This window comes from Anthonomus grandis, chromosome 13 (genome assembly GCF_022605725.1).
Source record: "Anthonomus grandis grandis chromosome 13, icAntGran1.3, whole genome shotgun sequence".
Classification (NCBI taxonomy): Eukaryota; Metazoa; Arthropoda; class Insecta; order Coleoptera; family Curculionidae; genus Anthonomus; species Anthonomus grandis.
The window spans coordinates 22,854,669-22,876,844 of NC_065558.1; the positions used below are offsets into that span (position 1 = coordinate 22,854,669).

Here is a 22,176-nt window from a genome sequence, read left to right on the forward strand (position 1 = left end):
TAAAACACATTACGAAAAAAAAAATTTTACTGAAACGCATATTTTTTGAATTGAAAACATTTTTAAAATAAAAAATCAAATCTTAAAAAACAGGTGAATAAAGGTATAGCATGTGATACATCAAAATGTTTGGAATTTTGGGCAGAATCTAAAAATGTAATAACATATAGGGTGTCGCGTTTAAAATGAGAAAGTTGGTATTAGCCTCGCCTACATAGCACACCCTGTGTAAAAAATTTTTATTGTAAAAAATGCAAAATGTAAATTTTATTGTAAATAAGACAAAATGGACGATTATTAGATTTATACGTTTTTATTTTTGGTTTTTGTAATTAATTTTATAATTTGATTCTTGTAATTTACAATTTTTAATGTTAAATCGGTACCGACATATTTTTATAATTTTCAGCATTTTTAAGTTCATTTTAAAGAGTGATATTTTGAGTTTGTGTTTAAATTATTATTAAATAAATAGGTATAAATTACCTGGCGTTTTAAAAAAGTAATAATTAAGTGCATGGGTGAAAGAATTCATAGCCTACCTTTTTTCTAATTTTTGAGGCTAAAATTCATTAGAGATTAGATTGTGATACATCAATGTAATCAGAAAAAAAATGCAAACATTTGACGTTAAAATATATGTACGTTCAATTTAAAAAATACCAAGTGTTTGCTCAATCTTAAAAACAGTGCTCTCAATTTTTTTTAATACGCCACTGACTTTTCTGTAAAAATATCTAATACAGGGTGTTTCTTAACCTATACGCATAAACTTGGGAAATTATTGTTAATGATAAATAATGACTAATAGTGAAAAAAAAATTTTAGTAAAATATTTTTAGTTTCTGAGATAATTCTTTTTCTTTCACAAAAATGTAAGAACTTTATCAGGTGGAATTTTGTTTTCAAATTAAGAAGTCTGGATGATGTTTATTATGTTTAGTAGTACCTACTTTGCTATCAGTTGATACAGTTGTGGTCGTATTTCGTTTTTTATTAAAATTATGCCGCATGATCTTTCAAATGAGGAACTAATGGACATGTTACTGGTATACGGGGAATCAAGACAAAACAGTGTGGCTGCAGCTAATCTTTATGCACAAAGGTTTCCTCATAGGTATCATCCGTCGCGTGAAGCTTTTTTCCGTGTGGTTTAGCGGGGTAGAGAAACTGGAAATTTGCGGCCGAGGCCAGGGCAACATGGTGGAGCCATTAGACCTAGGCGTATTTTAAATCTGGAGAATTTGATTTTAGATATCATCGAAGAGCATCCTGACATAAGCACTAGAACAATTGCAACGCAATTTGGATTATCACCAGTCACGCGACACCAGTCAGTTTGGCGAATTTTAAGGCATGAATTACTGTATCCATTTCATGTCCAAAGGGTACAAGCTTTACTTCCAAGGGATCATGCGCCTCGAGTAAACTTTTGCCGCGTAGTTAACTTAAACGCCTTTTGCGAGTGGTTGTTACATCAGCAGCAGTTAAACCCAAACTTTACCAGGAACATTTTAGCTACGGATGAAGCAATTTTCACATGCAATGGTTATATAACAATTTTCGCAACACGCATTTTTGGGCAGTTGAAAATCCGCATGACATTCGGCGAACAAACTTTCAACAACGATTTTCAGTAAATGTGTGGGCTGGAATTGTAAACGGAATACTTATTGGCCCTTTCATTTTGGATAATCGTCTAACTGGTGCTCTTTATTTACAATTCTTGCGACAAAATTTGCCGGTACTCCTTGAAGAAGTTCCTCTTCCCATTAGGCAGAATTTGTGGTTTCTTTACGATGCGCGATGGTGCTCTACCACATTTTGCGCGACCAGTGCGACGGCATTTGGATCGAATGTGCCCCGAACGATGGATAGGCCGAGGTGGTCCAATTGGATGGCCTCCTCGATCACCCGACCTTAATCCGCTTGACTTTTATTTTTAGGGCCACCTAAAATCTCTGGTGTATGTAACCGAAGTTGACAATGAACAAGAATTAAGAAATCGGATATTTGCTGCCGCCGAGGAAATTCGACTACAACCTGGATTAGCTGCTGTCTGCAACTCTTGGATTAGGCGTGCTCAATTATGTATTGAAAGTCATGGAAATAACTTCGAACAGTTACTATAATAGTTAAATAAACATTTATTTTGGAGAATTTACGTTTTTTTTTAATTTTAATTAATAAGTCGTTTATCTCCGTAACTAAAACTATTTTACTAAATTTTTTTTTCACTATTAGTCATTATTTGTTGTCGGTAATAATTTTCCAAGTTTATGCGTATAGGTTAAAAAACACCCTGTATAAGCAAATATCTATTATAATTTTTTATTTTTTTCCCATCTTATACAGGGCCTAAGAAATAGTAACATCTCCAAAAGCGAACATTTAGTTTTCGCCCTGTATTATAGTAGCAAAAGTAATTAGACTATTTCTGTTTGTGGCTTTAAAAGTTTTACAAAAAAAGTGATACAGGGCCGCGAAAACTGCAAAGCCATATCTTAAAAAATTACTGAGATACCCTGAAATTAATTCAAGATGGGACTCTTATGGGTGTACTTACTTATAATGGTCTACCTACAATTTAGGAGTATCAAAATAAAATAAATCCGTGTCAGACTTCACTATAATTTTGATGCTTAAAACATACTCTGATTTTTTTTTGTTAGCGAATAAAGAATGAAATATACTAATTAAAAATGTATGCTAATTTTTTAATAGAAAACTTTCATATTATAATTTAAGCTTTATCTTATTACTGAATAATGAATATTTATATTAATATTTAAGTCCGAACATCGTAAGGACGTAAAATAAATTAAGATAATCTACATTTATCTTCATGTTGAATCATTAATATCCCTATCGTTTTTGGAACAATGTAGAAATTGTAGATGTAAAATGTAGAATTTATATATACATGGAAAGCTATTCTCAGATATTTTAACAATTAAGATTTCTATTGAAATACAGGTTTTCCATCTATAACCTGACACATTTTAACTGCTTATAAGTCGAGAACGGAAAATGACAACAATGTGCGGTTTTCACAGAACTTCATCAATATTTTTAAAGTTTTTTTTGACAGTGTTGCCAAGTTTCAAAATTTACCTGAAATAGGAGGAAAAAAATTGATGATTTTCAAAGGCCGATTTCTCAAAAATTTTAAATTTAACACCCTAGTAGTACTTTTTAATTTCACATGAAAGCCTGTTAAATCCCTTTTCCGAAAATGTATAAATTGTCTTAAATTCATTATTTTTTTTTACAGAGCCAATTTTAGTAAATGACACCTTTTTGAAAATTTTCCTATAATAAATACCTGTTAAGTAACATTCTCGGTATCAAGTGACAACAATAACAATTGTAGCTTGTCAAGGAGGCTGTGAGTTACACAATTTGTTTTGTGGGCTTCAACTACTTTTAAATCTTTTTAACGTCATTCGTTGGGCAGTCCCAATAATTTGATTTCTATATGTATTTTTGCATTTTTTAACCACCCGGGAAAAGGCACGTTGCGTGTTATTATTTAGTGAATGCAAATCAGTTACGCAGACGAGAAGAAGATTTAGGCTGATTTTTGAAAGCGCTCCACCTTCACAAAATTATATACTTCATTAGATACGCCAATTTTCCCAGTAGCAAGAGTTAAAAGAAAAGTTAGAACAAACCTAAATGCACAAGATAATCTGTTGGATGATATTTTGCTGGTAAAAGAAGTGTTGTCTTTAAAAAATAATCAAATATCTATTAAGAAGATAGCTCAAACAACATATATGTCAAAAAGTAAAGTACATAAAATTCTAAAAATAATTAAGTTTAAACCCTACAAAATTCAAACTTTCCAAAAAATAGAAAATCGCGCCCTTGAAAAAAGATTATTTAATGTGCGAAACACTACTAAATATTTTTAGAAATGAGCCGGATACCAACTTATTAATGTCTGATGAGGCAACATTTTACAACAGTGGTCGAGTAAATAAGCATAACTGCCGAATTTGGGGAGATGAAAATCCTCGAGTGTATAACGAATTTGAAAGAGATTCTCCTAAGCTGAACGTTTGGTGTGCAGTATCGAAATCTAAAATTTATGGGCCATTTTTTTTTCAAGAAGCAACAGTGAATGGAAACAATTACACCGATATGTTGGAAACATTTTTTTATCTTCAACTTCAGCAGGATGGAACTTTAGACACGGTCTACTTCCAGCAAGCCGGTGCACCATTACACTTCTCCAGGGTCGCAAGGGATTCCTTAGATATTTCTTTTGGAAACAGATGGATAGGGTGAGCAGGTCACAGGCACCTTTTTTTCCCGATCTAACCATTCCAGATTTTTGTATATGGGGATATGTAAAAGACCGTTGCTACAATCTAACCCCAAGAAACTTAGATGAACTGCGCAACAACATAGTAAACGTTTTCAACCAAATTACACCGCGAATGCTACAAAACGCCTTCGGCAACTTATTTCTCCGTCTAAATTTGTGTTCGGAGCAAAATGGGGGTCATATTCAGCAGCTAATTTATTAGTTATAAATTAAAATTAATTTCTTCAATTGTTTGTTGTTAAAATTGTGGTAAATAGTTGTAATTTATTACATAGAATAAATACTTTTTATAGACATGACAATAGCGCAAAATGATCATTCTAAAGCGATACATAGGCAATTACCAGAAAATGTTCATCAATCACCGAATATGTATTCTAGGAAAATTTTCAAAAAAGTGTCATTTACTAAAATTGGCTTTGTAAAAAAAACAATAAATTTAAGACAATTTATACATTTTCGGAAAGGGGACTTAAGAGGCTTTCATGTGATACATTTAAAGCAGGGTGTTACATTTAAAATTTGAAATTTGAAAATCATCAATTTTTTTCCTCTTATTTCAGGTAAATTTTGAAACTTGGCAACACTGTCAAAAAAAACTTTAAAAATATTGATGAAGTTCTGTGAAAACCGCGCATTGTTGTCATTTTTCATTCTCGACTTATAAGCAGTTAAATTTTGTCAGTTTATATATAAATGGACACCCTGTATTTTAAATCGTCCACAAAAGGATAACTGATTGAATTAAAATTAATAGAAAAATAATGAGTCTCTACAACAGTGGAATATATCTTCAGATTGTCTGTATATTATTATTTTATTGACAGTACATCATCAGTTATATCATTTGTCAAAATCAAAAAAATTATAGGTGCTTTAGGTTTCTTCCTTGAGGTACCTTAGATTTTGATTTAACTTAACGAAGTGAGTAGAACTTGAAAGGTAGTTATTATAAATTATAAGTTAGTAAATCGGATTTGAAAAGATTTTTACTAAAGCCAAACTTGTTTAATTTTTATTTTAACGTAAGGTGATCTAATTTGTCAAATAGCCTTTGAACTCTAATTAAAGTGATAACCGTTGATATTTTGATCTACATTACATAAACCCATGCAGAACGGAGAAAATTAATTATAGAGTTTTTAAAAACCGTTTCAACATGTAACAGCTGAAAATTCCTATTCGTATTTTTATGGCGAATAAACAAAAATCAATTTAGAAAAAAATGGTGTTTTTTAAAATCATTTTACCGCGTGTTCTAACCTAAGATACTACTATAAAATAACCTGCATTTTATAGTAGAATAAAGACATTTATATCTCATTACCACTAGAAGGTGTGTACCTAATTTAAATATTTTTTTTAAATCTACGTCTAAACTTTCTTTGACGAATTAAATTAGTTTATTTTTATATCATCAAAGGTCTCCTAGTTAATATACCTCTCCTAATTAATGTACTAATGCATTTATATTTTCGATTAGAAATAAAATATTTGGGGAACATCACACAAACCACGAAATTTAAAGATAAATACTTACGTTTCAATAAAATAATATGTTACACTCATAATAAGGTTTCAGTATTAACTAACTACAGAAAATATGAAAAACTCACAATATTTTAAAAAATTATTTAAAACATATGCAACGCGATCAGACAATAAAATAGACTGTCTTGTTCAGTTATTACTTTTTAAAATAAAATCTGCATATCCCAGAGTATGTTGTAATTATAATATAAAAAACATAAGCCTATTAGTCGGGGTCGATATATTTATGATAAACAAATTTACTAAATATTACTAATTAATAATTTTATAAACCTCAAATTCTTTTAAAAAACGTTTAACCCTAAAATCTCTTTGTGAAAAAATCATCCTGTGTACTTTACAAATTCCTATTGTTTTTGAATGTGACGATTACAATATAAGTCCTATCCAAACGTATATTTTTGTAATTGCGATATCCGTTAAAACCACCAATCAAACTAAAAACTAATAAGGTACCAAGGTTAAAATTTAACACCTGTAACAAATTTGTCATTGTTGCATAACTATTATGGCGTTACGGACCTGATTATCAATTAATAATCTATAAACGCACATATAATTACACATTATATATCTTTTATATTGTTGGCTTAATGTTTAGCTTAAAGTTTTGAAACCGGATCACTTTTATAGAAAGTGATAATTTATTTAAAATTAAAAGGACATTAAATTACCATTCACATTTAGTATGTATAAGTATCTGGTTTGCTATACATAATAAAACATGTATCGATAAGTCTTCTGGCTTTGGTATAGAAACCAACTAAATCAATTGGTGACTGTCAAGCATATATTTATTTTCATTACTTCTTAATAATTCATACGAAAAGAAACATATCATCACAAAATGTAATCATAGAGGATAGATTTTGGTGTCGAGAAATACGAATTTTTTAATGTGTAAATCCTAGAGGGCGCTCTCGGCGACACTCCGTTTAGATAAAAACGCGTACAACTTTTTTAGGCCTTAGCATATATGGATTTATTTTATTATAGGAATCGTAAAATTTCCATCAATATTATAAGGTATTAATAATAATCTTCTTTTATTCAAAAAAAAACAACAGATTGACAAATACTACAAATGAAAAAGAAAAAAAAGGGGCGAACTCTAGCCTAAGGCTACTTAAACTCAACCCTAATAAATAATAAATAAATAAATAAATTTCGGTAATCATACATAATAATAATAAGAAAAATAATATAAAGATGAAATATTTATAAAGAAATAATTGTTCCCACTAAAAAAAAATACTTATACCCTTCTTTATACCCAACACGGGGACTCACAACCTGCACCAAAACAATACTGTACACAAACATACCGGGTGGCGCATCGAAAACGAAACAGAGCCAATTACGGGCAGTCCATTAACTTTTTAAAAAAACGCTCGGACCCGTCGATTTTTTTTTCGACGGGGACACTTAATAATCACAAAATCACTTTCCCACCTACAACCCCCTAAGCGGGGGTGGCACTACCCCTAAAATCTTAAGTGGGGTCGAGTGATACCTCATTTGAAAGGTCTTTTAATTCTCTTTACAAGGGTACTTGGTTTGACGCAATTTAAGTAAATACTTTTTAAAATTTTCGCATTTAAACCTTAAAAGGTAATTTTCAATATTTTTACTTTATCATAGACTACTAAAGGTACCGGGTGTCCAAATAAGAAAGGACGCCGGCTGTATCTCGGAAACTATTCATCGCACAGCGCTGAAAAAAAAATTTCTTAAGAAAAGTGGCCAAAAAAAATTGCTGGAAAATATTTACAAGTTCCTAAGACTACCACAAGAGGGCGTAACTGCACAGTAATTTCAAAAAATTCAAATTTCGTATAAAATAGCCAGTATTAGGTACCATTTTGAAAACATCAGAATAATCTTCATTAATTTTACCCTAATTTGGCTAAAGAATTTTCTTCATATCTCCAATGAGAAGGGTGGGGGAAGATCATAAATTATGCAACTTTTTAATCGCCCTGTACTCAGATTCTTTATTAAAAGTAATTCAAGTGGGTACTCGTTTAAAAGGAAATTCAAAGGGCTTTCAAAATATGTACCTGTCAATGTCACTTTGTTTCAGTGAAGTCGTCAGAGGGCGTTGTTTAACAGAGACTGGATTTTTAGAGATTTTCTCTAAAAAGTTTAATGCAATGATATGATTTTTTTACTGCGGTTTCGAAGACTTAAAACATACTAACAAACCAGTGAAAACCGCGTTTCGATATCTCCATTTGTTTTCGAGTAATTTTAAAATAACCTATTTTTCAAATTTTAAATATTATTAGCAATATTAGGGCGGTCTTTGTGACAGAATATTATCAAAAATTACTGAAAATTATTTGAAAGCTCATAATCATATTTCTACTTGAAAATATAATTGGCAATCGAGAATCTCCGAATATGATTTATTAGAGCATTATTTATTAATTCTATTTGAATATTATTATTATATCAAGAGGCCTATGGAAATATAAACAGAAACCAAGGATTGGAAAATGTCATTTAAAGTTACTTAAATTGACAGTTGTCAGTTTTAAGTTTTAAGTGTTTTTTTACTACAAATTAATAAGTTTAAAAATGAAAATTCCAAATGAAGTAGCCTATAATATGCTAATAGTTTATTTCGAATGCAATCATAACTCAACGGTTGCCTCTCGAATATATGCTATGCGGATCCAGAACAGAGACATTATACGAAAAGGACATTTGCAAGATTAGCTACTCGGTTGCGAGAAAATGGCAGTATCCATTTACCTCTTAACAGAAGACGTCGCTCTGGACGATCCGAAGAAAATATTGTTAATGTGCTTGCTTATATTGGATTATACCCTCACATAGGATTAAGGCAAATTTCATTGGATTTGGGCATTACGAAATCAACTGTGCATAACATTTTAAGAGGCCACAGGTTTGTTAAAAAGTTAATAATTAAATTTTAATATTACTAGAATCGAATATTAAAAAATATATATTATTTTTATTTTTTACCTAATTTGAATGTTATTTTAGGTTGCATCCATATCATATGGTGCTGCATCAGGAATTAACAGGAACCGATTTTGATAGACGACTTGATTATTGTAACTGGTTTAGCAATATGATGGAAGAAGATCCCCAGTTTGTCTCAAACATTCTATATACAGACGAGGCAACTTTGACCAGTGTTGGTAGTGTAAATTTACACAATATGCACTATTGGACTCCCACAAATCCCCACTGGATGAGAGAAGTGCAGTATCAGGGTCGGTGGTCTGTTAATGTCTGGTGTGGGATAATAGGGGGAAGAATTATTGGTCCATACATTTTTGAAGAGGTCGTCAATGGACACACCTATTTAAATTTTTTACAAGATCACGTACCTGTACTGCTTGAAGACATCCCAATTCAAACCCGTGCAAAGATGTTTTTACAGCATGATGTATGTCCCGCGCATTTTGCGATAAATGTGAGAAATTTTTTTAAATTTAAGGTTTCCTCATAGGTAGATTGGTCGAGGAAGTATATATCTTTGGCCCCCGCGATCTCCTGATCTGACTTGCCTAGATTTTTATGTGTGGGGCAGACTAAAGGATATCGTTTACCAAACCAGACCTACAACACGAGATGATATGATAGCCAGGATCAGAAATGCGGTAACAAACATATCAGTTGCCGAAGTGGAGGCTGCAGTTCACGTTACTTATCGAAAAGGACGCGACTGTATTAGTAACAATGGTGGACACTTCGAACATCTTGAAAGAAATTGATTTAGTTATATGTTATATTTTTATTTATTTTATATTTAGTATTAATTTGCGCTATTTGTTATAATTGTTTAGTCAGAAGGATTTTGAAGATTGAATAAGAGGTAAACGGATACTGCCATTTTCTGCTAACGAGTAGCTAAACTTGCAAATGTCCTTTTCGTATAACGTCTCTGTTCTGGATACCGCATAGCATATAAATTATTCTAGAGGCATCCGTTGAGTTCGGATTGCATTTGAAATAAACTGTTATCAAGTCGAGGGAGTTTAATTTTTGTAACGTTTTTTTTTTCAGATTGATCGGCGTTGCCATTCGCCTAAAACGTCTAATAGGCCATCTACCGTGAATCACCCTGTATATTAATGCGACTCAATATATGTAAAAATGCTGAGACAAACTTATTCCGACTTATCTAATCTGTCAATTCCTGCTAATTCTGAATCATTTGTTAAATTAATTATAGATACTTATAGTTAAAATTTGAAATTTTTCACTGGTTTGTTAGTATGTTTTAAGTCTTCGAAACCGCAGTGAAAAAATCATATCATTGCATTTCAGTTTTTAGAGAAAATCTCTAAAAACCCAGTCTCTGTTAAACAACGCCCTCTGACGACTTCACTGAAAACAAAGTGATATTGACAGGTGCATATTTTGAAAGCCCTTTGAATTTCCTTTTAAACGAGTACCCACTTGAATTACTTTTAATAAAGAATCTGAGTACAGGGCGATTAAAAAGTTGCATTATTTATGATCTTTCCCCACCCTTCCAATTGGAGATATGAAGAAAATTCTTTAGCCAAATTAAGGCAAAATTAATGAAGATTATTCTGATGTTTTCAAAATGGTACCTAATACTGGCTATTTTAGACGAAATTTAAATTTTTTGAAATTACTGTGCAGTTACGCCCTCTTGTGGTAGTCTTAGGAACTTGTAAATATTTTCCAGCCATTTTTTTGGCCACTTTTCTTAAGAATTTTTTTTTTCAGCGCTGTGCGATGAATAGTTTTCGAGATACAGCCGGCGTCCTTTCTTATTTGGACACCCGGTACTTTTAAGAAAAACAATGCCAGGCAGTTGGACAAAACCATCAAGTATTATTAAATTATGAGACAAAAAATGAGATAGCTAGAAAATGAGAATTATTCTCAATTTATTCTAAATGTAGTACGCTGTTAAAAAGGTGATTTATAGTGCGGGACTTTGTTTTTTTTAGGTAATACCTATTTTTAAAAATAAAAATGGTGCATACAACGGCAAAAGACTTAAGCTTAGTAAAATTATGAAGTAAACTCCAGTTCAGAGACTTATTAGAATCTTTGATGTATCGCAAATGCCGCACTAACTAGTCCGTACGCCTATGTCGTATTTATTGTTTGTTTAAATGGCAAAATTTTATATAGTTTATCTATGAAATCATTTTAAATATACGTAAAACCCCATGTTTTACACTATTTTTTTATTTTTCTTTCGAAAATATCCATTTTTAGAAAGAAAATAATATCACAAAATTGACCGCGGACTAAAATTCAAGCATCTTACAAAATGTTTTAAACACTTCCAGCACTCACAGACTTCTCACCTCTTTTTAGCCAGTCTATTAAACAAAGATAAAACACCTGCGTTCTGGCGATTCCTACTTTAAGCTGTGCAAGTGATTGTGTATCTCTCTCTATCCCACAGATTTTGAGGATTACGGGGCGGTACCCAAATAAATTTTTGGGCTGTTTTTGTATTACTTTTGTCGTGTTTTTAAAGAAATCCTTAAGGATGGGTCTATCGCCTTTAATAGTTGGGAGGGGAGCCATGTGAGGTTATTATTATTTGATGGGTTTTGCCGGTTTGGCTTTTTACACGTTTATGAAAGTGGAGAATTTAGAATTTGGCCTGTATTGAAATTTAATTTTTTTGCAGTTTTTACTGCGAGGAAGTGTATTTTTTTATTTGTGTTTGTGGATTTGTTTTGGTATTATATCTAAGACCTTAAAGTGTTTCGACCGTGGGTGCACAAGAAAGACATTAACATGATTTAGACTTACATAGTTCTGATAGTTGATTTTCTAGTGTTGAGGAAGCAAAAAGAAGTAAGTGAAGTAGAAGCTACAGGGGAAAATCAAGCAGTTTTAAAACGTAATTGTTTAAATATAGAGGCCCAACAAATTTATTAATTGTCTATAACAATCTAAGGAATGAGTATCCTCAGTTTACAAATGATTGTAGTGCTTTGCAAAAAACAGCGTTTTTAACAGGGATTCCCTATAGTAAAATATGCTATTTTGTAAAAAAAGGGATTAAAAACAAAAAAAAAAGGAAAGATGCAGGACAATTAAAGGTACTTGACATGGATATTGCCAAATTGCTAAGGGAAGTTGTGTATTTTAAATACAAAAACAATGAGGTTATGACCAAAGAGATTGTTAAGGACACCTTATCGGCAAGGGACACATATTTCTCAATACCAACTTTGCAGAGATACCTGATTAAACTTGGATTTAAGCTTAAGATGGTTAACAAAAGAGCTGCTGTAATGGAATTGTCAGGTGGCGTATAGAATATTTGGAGAAAATTAAAACATTTTGGGAGGAACAAAGAAATCCATATATTATTTACCTCAAACATGGTATGGTACATTTATGATTGATGTATGATTTCCATTCTCTGGGAAAAAAGTCCCTTTTTTGCCATAGTAAGAAAAACATATTTTTATTAATTAAAAAAGTTTAAGTTTTGTTTTTTTCAGCTTACTGCCCTATTGTCCTTCAGCGATACAATAAAGACTGCTTCTTCCTCCATTCTCTGGGAAAAAAGTCCTGTTTTTGCCATAGTAAGAAAGCCATATTTTTATTTCATAGGCAAAAAAACAGAGTTTAGAAAATTGTATTAACTCTTTAAATGTATTAACTCTCTAAATTTTGAATTAGTAATTAAACCATGAATAAAAACATCCAAATGTTGAGTTCTACGATTCGACATATTTAACGAGTTCAACTCATTAATTTTATGTGATACGTGATCTGATTTTCTTAAATTAAAAATTAGACGAATACATGTATTCTGCACCTTTTGAATACGATATAGCTTGACGAAGACAAGGACCATAAATAAAATCAGCATAGTTAAAGTGGGAAAGTACAAGAGTTTCACATAACATTGCCATTAACTTAGAACTTAAAACGTTGCTATTGGAATTTAGTTGTTTAAGCGATATATATGACCTTTGTTGAAGTTGCTTACCATGATCGGAAAAATTAAGCTGACAATCAAGTATAACACCCAGATTACGAGCAGAGTTACAAAATGGTAATATTTAGTCATCTATTTTGATTTAATTATTATTTTTTAAATATTCGTTTTGATTTCTTTTGCCAAACAGCATAAGTTTTGGTTTTGATGGATTCAGTTGTAGGCCGTGTTTTTTAGAGAGATCTTTTAGAATGTTTAGTTCATGATTAAGAGTTTCGGTATAAGTAACAAAGTCTTTTAAAGAGAAGTGATAGTACATCTGGGTATCGTCAGCAAAAGCTTGTATCTTTCCGACATGAAGAGAGCTTATAAGTTCAGACGTGTAAATAATAAAGAAAAGGACCACGGATAGAGCCCTGAGATACTCTTAATAGTATGGTACTAGACTCCGAGTACACACTACCTAACTATTAACAAACACTTTTTGTGACCTTTTAGAGAAGTATGATGCGAAGAGTGACAGTGAGTCGACGTCAAAAGCGTAATATCTTAGCTTTGCCAACAAGAGTCGATGATTTATAGTGTCAAATGCCTTGGAGTAGTCTAATAGTATAAGAATACTTTCAAGTCTATGATGCAGTGCCTCCATTATATTATCAGTTACCACAGCCAAGGCGGAGGATGTGGATATCTTAATTTAATGGTTAAATTAAATAGTGTTGAATAGAATATTTTATTACAAAATATATAATATTACTCATTATAATATGATAACAGAAGAATATGGAACAAAAACAAAACGGTAATAACAACAGCAATGGAAAATAATTTTTTCTTATCTTTTAACAAATGCTGAAGGTTATCTCGTTGACTTGAATAGCCTTAGCTACCTATTTATTAAATGACTGTTTCATATTAAACAATATAATAATAATAATCGTCTTTTATTAAAAATTAAAAAGAAATTACCAACTTATACAATTAGGCGATATTTCGCTATATAGCTACTCTTATATATATCCTGCCTGTAAAGAAATCAATTGTAAGAAAAATTACAATTAAGAGGGAAAAAAACAAAGAAATTATTAAATTAAAATAAATTTAAAAAAAATCGAAAACCAACAATTTTAAGACAGTTACAAAACTAGCCTCTTTCATCTCTACCGCTTATATGACTTCTCCAGCCTAACAGTTCCATCAACCGTGCATGTCAATCATTATACTCTTAATATTATATACCCAGCTAAACAGTTAACAATATTAATGTATAAAACAGATAATAATAATATACTAAAAACATTAAGATACTAAGAGGATAAGAAATATTGCAAATATTATTGTTTTAATTTCCGTTTGAAATTTCTAACTAAACGCATCTTTAACGAGTCATAAATACCATTATATAATTTCACTTCGATATATTAAAAACACCTTTTAAAAGAAGAGCTTTAAAATTTAGGAAGGGAAAGTGAATTATGTCGTGGAACAGGTCTTATGTCTTAACCCAGGTAGCAAGATGACATTAAAGAACGTAAAGCGACGTCATTTTTAGGTCACAGACTTGTTGTGACCTAAAATGTCGCCCGGGCGTCAATGTCACTTTGACGTCAGTGGACTTTGAGATCAAAGACGTCTTTATATCGTCCTTATTGGTAATTTCAGGTTAATAAGCGTCTACATTCTGGTCTTTAAAATGAGTTTCTGTTACCACAGATATATATTGAGTTTTTTTCATTACATAATTGATTACCAAAATCAAAATTTTAAAGTAAAAAAAAGAATAAAAAAGAAGCGACAATGTCGAGAATTGAACTCGGGTTCACCTGCACTATATTCGCTGTACAACAAACACACACTAAAGCGGATTAGAGATGTGCGGATAGTATCTACTCGATACTTTAAAATTTGATACATGCGAAGATTCAAAATAATTCAATCCTTAGACCTCAACTACTCGTTACTCGAATACTTTTTTAAATCCCAAATTTCCATGTCACCGGTGGCTGCTTATGCGTACTAAATTTATTTTATAAGTAAAATATGGCAATATTGTTAATAAAATGATCAATAATACCTATTTATATTTACCCGGCGTTGTCGCCACGCACTTGCTTGATACTTCGATACTCAATACCTTTCGTTCGTCCGTCGTGCCTGATTACTTGATTACTTTTTATTAGCATCAAAGTATTAAAGTATCATTTTGTAATATCTTACTAAAACTTGATAACCCTCTATTATACTCAAAAAATATAACAAACGCCAAAGCAAGCCCTAAATTTAATATAGGTATTCATATAAAATCTTAATATTCGTCTGTATATTCACTAACGAGTATACAAGTAATGACTACTTTGTAACGAATACAAAGTATCTGATACTTAGATATAAAGTATAATTATATATATCTACTCGATACTTAGTAAAAGTAATCGTTGCACATCACTAAAGCGGATGGAGTTGGTAATACCCAAAGGGGGTTAACTTTCAGTAATCTATCACGTGAATAAAATAAGATATATAACTGGTGCTACAGGTGGCGCTGGCGCTGGCCCCACCATCGCTACCGACATTCGATGTTTGTTTCACGTTTTGGGTGTTCAACATGCTTACTATCTTAGCAATGGCCAAATTGGATGAAATCAGGTAGATTATTTTATATTTTAATGGTTTAAATATCGACAGAAATTAGTTTTTTTAATAGCTTTTGTACATGCTTCTGCCATGTGTTGATGGACATACTGAACGGCGACATTGTACAATAAAACTAATTTACTTCTTATGGGTTTTTTGTAGCAGCAGTCTTCATAAGCCTCATGTGTTATACCTCGTCAGGAGCATGCTACTTACATTCAGCTCTTCTGATTCCTGCTGCAATATATTTTGCATCTAAGTTAGTGTCACCTTAAAACAGATGTTAATGAAGACAGAAATGCTATTTTTAGTACATGAATGTAGTTTTGACTGTTCATATGGAGAGTGTGCCTGAGTACTTTCCAGGTAGCAAAATAATTTTTTGAGGACGTTTGTTGTTTTTCGTACTTTTTGGTCTATATGTAGAGTCATTTTTAAGTCCTTACGACCTTAAAGTAACGTACAAGTGTCACATAGAAAATGACGTTATTGTCGAATATGTTATTGTCATATATCTGCATTCATGTTACTTTGAAAATTGACTTCTTTATATTATATTATTATACCGGGTGGTGCGTCGCTGAAAACCTATGTAAATTTTAAGGGAATCAATTATTGGCTTCCCTGTACATTTTATAAAAAAACATTTTTTAAGAAAAAATGTAAGATAACTTTTTGAAGAGACCAATCTAGCAAACCCTTGTGCAAAGTTTCAAAAAATTTTAATAAGCGAATCTTGAATTATTCAATTAAAAATTATCAAATTTTCGGTTCAGGTAAAACCAAACGGGCACCAGTAAAATGAATATTGTCACTGACGTGGGGAAACGTGTCAATAAATCAGTGACAGTCGATATTTGAAAACAAGTATGAATTATTCATTCGACGAAAAATATATTAAATAAAAGTTTTGATAAAAAAGTAATGTTAACGTGTCTTACTTGAGGCGTCTCATAGCAAAACTCGTCTTATCCAAATTTTACGAAAAATGTGGTAAATATGGCAGTATTCTCTTTAGGTTAATATGCTCCTTCTACCTTAATAATATTCACCAAAACTTGCCTTATCCTATTAAAATTCAACGGCAAAATATTGCTGTTCTCGCAAAACTTGCCTTATCCACTTGATATGTCGTTTCAAAACGCGCGTTATCCGCGCGACCAATTAGAAAACATGAAACACGTGCCTGCTTGTATCACCCGTTTTATATTTTTGTAGATTATTTGGATTAGTATAGCTTATAACAGCGTTATTGTACTAACTTTTAAGGTATTTTTACTGGAATTATAATTTATAAGACTAACTAGTTATTTTTAATATGGAGCAAAAAATTATCCCCGCAGAACGGGGTAAATGCAGAAGAAATATCAGTGACAGATCTCAGTGGAAAAGAAAAATACTAAAACGCGAAAGGTATTTTATGTTTTTTTTTTTGCAAGACTGACAGGGTATTAAAGATAATTGTTTTGCTACTTTAGGCGTTCCGCCAAAGGTTTGCCAGTTTATCCTACCTGCGGTCACAATGGAAAAACATACAAATGTATAAGATTAACCAGCCGAGATGTTTATGACTTTCATCAAAACTTTTATCAGGGGAAAACCAAGAAGGAGCCAGATGCGTACATATAAAAATTTTGTAAATATTCATAACCGAAGCGCGATAGACATATAAAAGTAGGTAGCAGCCGAAAAAGTGTAAGTGTTAAGTATTTTGTGAAAAAGTCCGGTTGCCAGAAATTTGAAATACAAGTTTGCTAAAAAACGTTTTTAAACATTCTTAATATCTCTAAGGATCGCGTCCAAAGAATTGCCAGGCGATATCTTGAAACTGGGCTTTTGCCCAGAGAAAATCGTGGTGGCGATCGCGTAAGCAAAAAATACGAAGAAAAGCGAGTGGCCGTGAGAAAATTTCTGGAGAGTTTGAAAGGAGTGGAAAGCCATTATTGTCGTTTGAAATCAAGTAGTCGGCAATATTTAAGTAGTAATTTAAATGTTTTCAAGCTTTGGAGGCTCTACAATCAAAAAGCGACTTTTAAAGTAAAAAAAATTTTTTCCATCACATTTTTTCAAGAGAATACAACATTGGATTTGGAAGTCCTGTAACCGATGCATGTTCCAAATGCATTGAGCTTTCTGAAAAAATAAAATTAGAAAAAGACGTCGATAAAAAAACCAATTGATGATAGAAAAAAGGATACACAAGCTAAGAGCCAATGCATTTTTTGCCAAACTTAAAGAGGCTGACTGCAATATGATAACATATTCGTTTGATTGTCAAAAAAATTTGGTCAATCCCAAGGTCCCCGACAAGATTGCTTATTATAGCAGGCAGTTGTACACATATAACTTTACTGTTATTCAAGGTTCTTCCAAAGCAAAAATGACCATGGAAAACGTTCATATCTACACTTGGATTGAACATCAACATAAAAAGGATTCAAATGAAATCTCTTCGGCAGTCTATGATGTTCTGTCAAAAGCTGATTTGTCCTCTTATTCTGTCATAAGGCTATGTGCTGACGGACGCGGTGGACAAAATCGCAATTCAACAATGATAGGTATGTTATCTCATTTTCTTATAAATATCGCACCGTCCAATATTAAATCCATAGAAATCATTTTTACTGACCGGAGTAATGTTAGCAACGGAATACCAGCAACGGCGGTTGCCGGGTGGTCACGAGTCGCGCGCGATGTCGAAGCGGCGCTTATGAAAATTGATAGTTTATTTAACACAACTTTAGATGCATTAAAACTTCCTATCATTAGATGCATTTTCTCAACGCAAAAAATTCCTCTTTACTAATTTTATTATGTCGGCACAATTAAAAAAATTATGAAAAATTTTATCGGAAAAAAATTATTTTAAACTCGATATAAGTCGTTTAAAAAGCAAAAAAAACACCGTTGGTATGGTAGCAATTTGAGGATTTTTTTAGGGATGACAACTCAATATCTCTACTAACTTACTGGATATACCGTTTGAGAAAGTCAACCAATTTTAAAAAACTACTTTTTCTAAACTAATTTTTTTACTATGATAAAAGAAGAGTCCAAATTCGGTATATTCGACATTTGAAGGGTAAAAAAACACCGTTGCTACTGGTAAAAAATTAAGATTTTTTTAAGAATGATAATACGGTATCTGTAGATACTTACTATGCATGTCTTTTTAAAAAGCCGACGTATTTTAAGAACCTAGAATTTTTTTAGTTTGATAAAAAAATAGACCAAATTCGGTATATTCGACATTTGAAGGGTAAAAAAACACCGTTGCTAGGAGTAAAAAATTAAGATTTTTTTATGAATGATAATACGGTATCTGTAGATACTTACTATGTATGTCTTTTCAAAAATCCGACGTATTTTAAAAAACTAGAATTTTTTTAGTTTGATAAAAGAATAGACCAAATTCGGTATTTTCGACATTTGAAGGATAAAAAAACACCGTTGCTACGGGTAAAAAATTAAGATTTTTTTAAGAGTGATAAAAGAGTATCTATAGATAGTTACTATGTATGTCTTTTAAAAAAGCCGACGTATTTTAAAAAACCAGAATTTTTTTAGTTTGATAAAAAAAAATAGACCAAATTCGGTATATTTTTTTATCAAACTAAAAAAATTCTAGTTTTTTAAAATACGTCGGCTTTTTGAAAAGACATACATAGTAAGTATCTACAGATACCGTATTATTATTTATAAAAAAATCTTAATTTTTTACCCCTAGCAACGGTGTTTTTTTACCCTTCAAATGTCGAATATACCGAATTTGGTCTATTTTTTTATCAAACTAAAAAAATTCTAGTTTTTTAAAATACGTCGGCTTTTTTAAAAGACATACATAGTAAGTATCTATAGATACTCTTTTATCATTCTTAAAAAAATTTTAATTTTTTACCCGTAGCAACGGTGTTTTTTTATCCTTCAAATGTCGAAAATACCGAATTTGGTCTATTCTTTTATCAAACTAAAAAAATTCTAGTTTTTTAAAATACGTCGGCTTTTTTAAAAGACATACATAGTAACTATCTATAGATAGTCTTTTATCACTCTTAAAAAAATCTTAATTTTTTACCCGTAGCAACGGTGTTTTTTTATCCTTCAAATGTCGAAAATACCGAATTTGGTCTATTCTTTTATCAAACTAAAAAAATTCTAGTTTTTTAAAATACGTCGGCTTTTTTAAAAGACATACATAGTAAGTATCTATAGATACTCCTTTATCATTCTTAAAAAAATCTTAATTTTTTACCCCTAGCAACGGTGTTTTTTTACCCTTCAAATGTCGAATATACCGAATTTGGTCTATTTTTTTATCAAACTAAAAAAATTCTAGTTTTTTAAAATACGTCGGCTTTTTTAAAAGACATACATAGTAAGTATCTATAGATACTCTTTTATCATTCTTAAAAAAATTTTAATTTTTTACCCGTAGCAACGGTGTTTTTTTATCCTTCAAATGTCGAAAATACCGAATTTGGTCTATTCTTTTATCAAACTAAAAAAATTTTAGTTTTTTAAAATACGTCGGCTTTTTGAAAAGACATACATAGTAAGTATCTACAGATACCGTATTATCATTCATAAAAAAATCTTAATTTTTTACCCCTAGCAACGGTGTTTTTTTACCCTTCAAATTTCGAATATACCGAATTTGGTCTATTTTTTTATCAAACTAAAAAAATTCTAGTTTTTTAAAATACGTCGGCTTTTTAAAAAGACATACATAGTAAGTATATACAGATACCGTATTATCATTCATAAAAAAAATCTTAATTTTTTACCCCTAGCAACGGTGTTTTTTTACCCTTCAAATGTCGAATATACCGAATTTGGTCTATTTTTTTATCAAACTAAAAAAATTCTAGTTTTTTAAAATACGTCGGCTTTTTTAAAAGACATACATAGTAAGTATCTATAGATACTCTTTTATCATTCTTAAAAAAATTTTAATTTTTTACCCGTAGCAACGGTGTTTTTTTATCCTTCAAATGTCGAAAATACCGAATTTGGTCTATTCTTTTATCAAACTAAAAAAATTCTAGTTTTTTAAAATACGTCGGCTTTTTTAAAAGACATACATAGTAAGTATCTATAGATACTCTTTTATCATTCTTAAAAAAATCTTAATTTTTTACCCCTAGCAACGGTGTTTTTTTACCCTTCAAATGTCGAATATACCGAATTTGGTCTATTTTTTTATCAAACTAAAAAAATTCTAGTTTTTTAAAATACGTCGGCTTTTTTAAAAGACATACATAGTAAGTATCTATAGATACTCTTTTATCATTCTTAAAAAAATTTTAATTTTTTACCCGTAGCAACGGTGTTTTTTTATCCTTCAAATGTCGAAAATACCGAATTTGGTCTATTCTTTTATCAAACTAAAAAAATTTTAGTTTTTTAAAATACGTCGGCTTTTTGAAAAGACATACATAGTAAGTATCTACAGATACCGTATTATCATTCATAAAAAAATCTTAATTTTTTACCCCTAGCAACGGTGTTTTTTTATCCTTCAAATGTCGAAAATACCGAATTTGGTCTATTCTTTTATCAAACTAAAAAAATTCTAGTTTTTTAAAATACGTCGGATTTTTGAAAAGACATACATAGTAAGTATCTACAGATACCGTATTATCATTCATAAAAAAATCTTAATTTTTTACCCCTAGCAACGGTGTTTTTTTACCCTTCAAATTTCGAATATACCGAATTTGGTCTATTTTTTTATCAAACTAAAAAAATTCTAGTTTTTTAAAATACGTCGGCTTTTTAAAAAGACATACATAGTAAGTATCTACAGATACCGTATTATTATTCATAAAAAAAATCTTAATTTTTTACCCGTAGCAACGGTGTTTTTTTACCCTTCAAATGTCGAATATACCGAATTTGGTCTATTCTTTTAACAAACTAAAAAAATTCTAGTTTTTTAAAATACGTCGGATTTTTGAAAAGACATACATAGTAAGTATCTACAGATACCGTATTATTATTCATAAAAAAAATCTTAATTTTTTACCCGTAGCAACGGTGTTTTTTTACCCTTCAAATGTCGAATATACCGAATTTGGTCTATTCTTTTAACAAACTAAAAAAATTCTAGTTTTTTAAAATACGTCGGCTTTTTGAAAAGATATACATAGTAAGTATCTACAGATACCGTATTATCATTCATAAAAAAATCTTAATTTTTTACCCCTAGCAACGGTGTTTTTTTATCCTTCAAATGTCGAAAATACCGAATTTGGTCTATTCTTTTATCAAACTAAAAAAATTCTAGTTTTTTAAAATACGTCGGATTTTTGAAAAGACATACATAGTAAGTATCTACAGATACCGTATTATTATTCATAAAAAAAATCTTAATTTTTTACCCGTAGCAACGGTGTTTTTTTACCCTTCAAATGTCGAATATACCGAATTTGGTCTATTCTTTTAACAAACTAAAAAAATTCTAGTTTTTTAAAATACGTCGGCTTTTTGAAAAGATATACATAGTAAGTATCTACAGATACCGTATTATCATTCATAAAAAAATCTTAATTTTTTACCCCTAGCAACGGTGTTTTTTTACCCTTCAAATTTCGAATATACCGAATTTGGTCTATTTTTTTATCAAACTAAAAAAATTCTAGTTTTTTAAAATACGTCGGCTTTTTTAAAAGACATACATAGTAAGTATCTATAGATACTCTTTTATCATTCTTAAAAAAATCTTAATTTT

At 30.8% G+C, this 22,176-nt stretch overlaps 1 protein-coding gene across 3 annotated transcripts in view; it reads right to left on the minus strand.

The window, feature by feature from the left end:
- Nucleotides 1-22,176, minus strand: part of LOC126743814 (facilitated trehalose transporter Tret1) — a 118,179-nt gene that overhangs the window by 90,416 nt on the left and 5,587 nt on the right. For 2 of the 3 annotated variants that reach the window (XM_050451042.1, XM_050451045.1), the window contains exon 1: nucleotides 5,874-6,018. The exons of the other annotated variant lie outside the window; for it this stretch is intronic. In XM_050451042.1, the coding sequence (XP_050306999.1) occupies nucleotides 5,874-5,902 (29 nt within the window). In that variant the 5' untranslated portion in view covers nucleotides 5,903-6,018. Of the gene's footprint in view, nucleotides 1-5,873; nucleotides 6,019-22,176 lie in introns of those variants that run through there. 3 annotated transcript variants of the gene reach the window in all.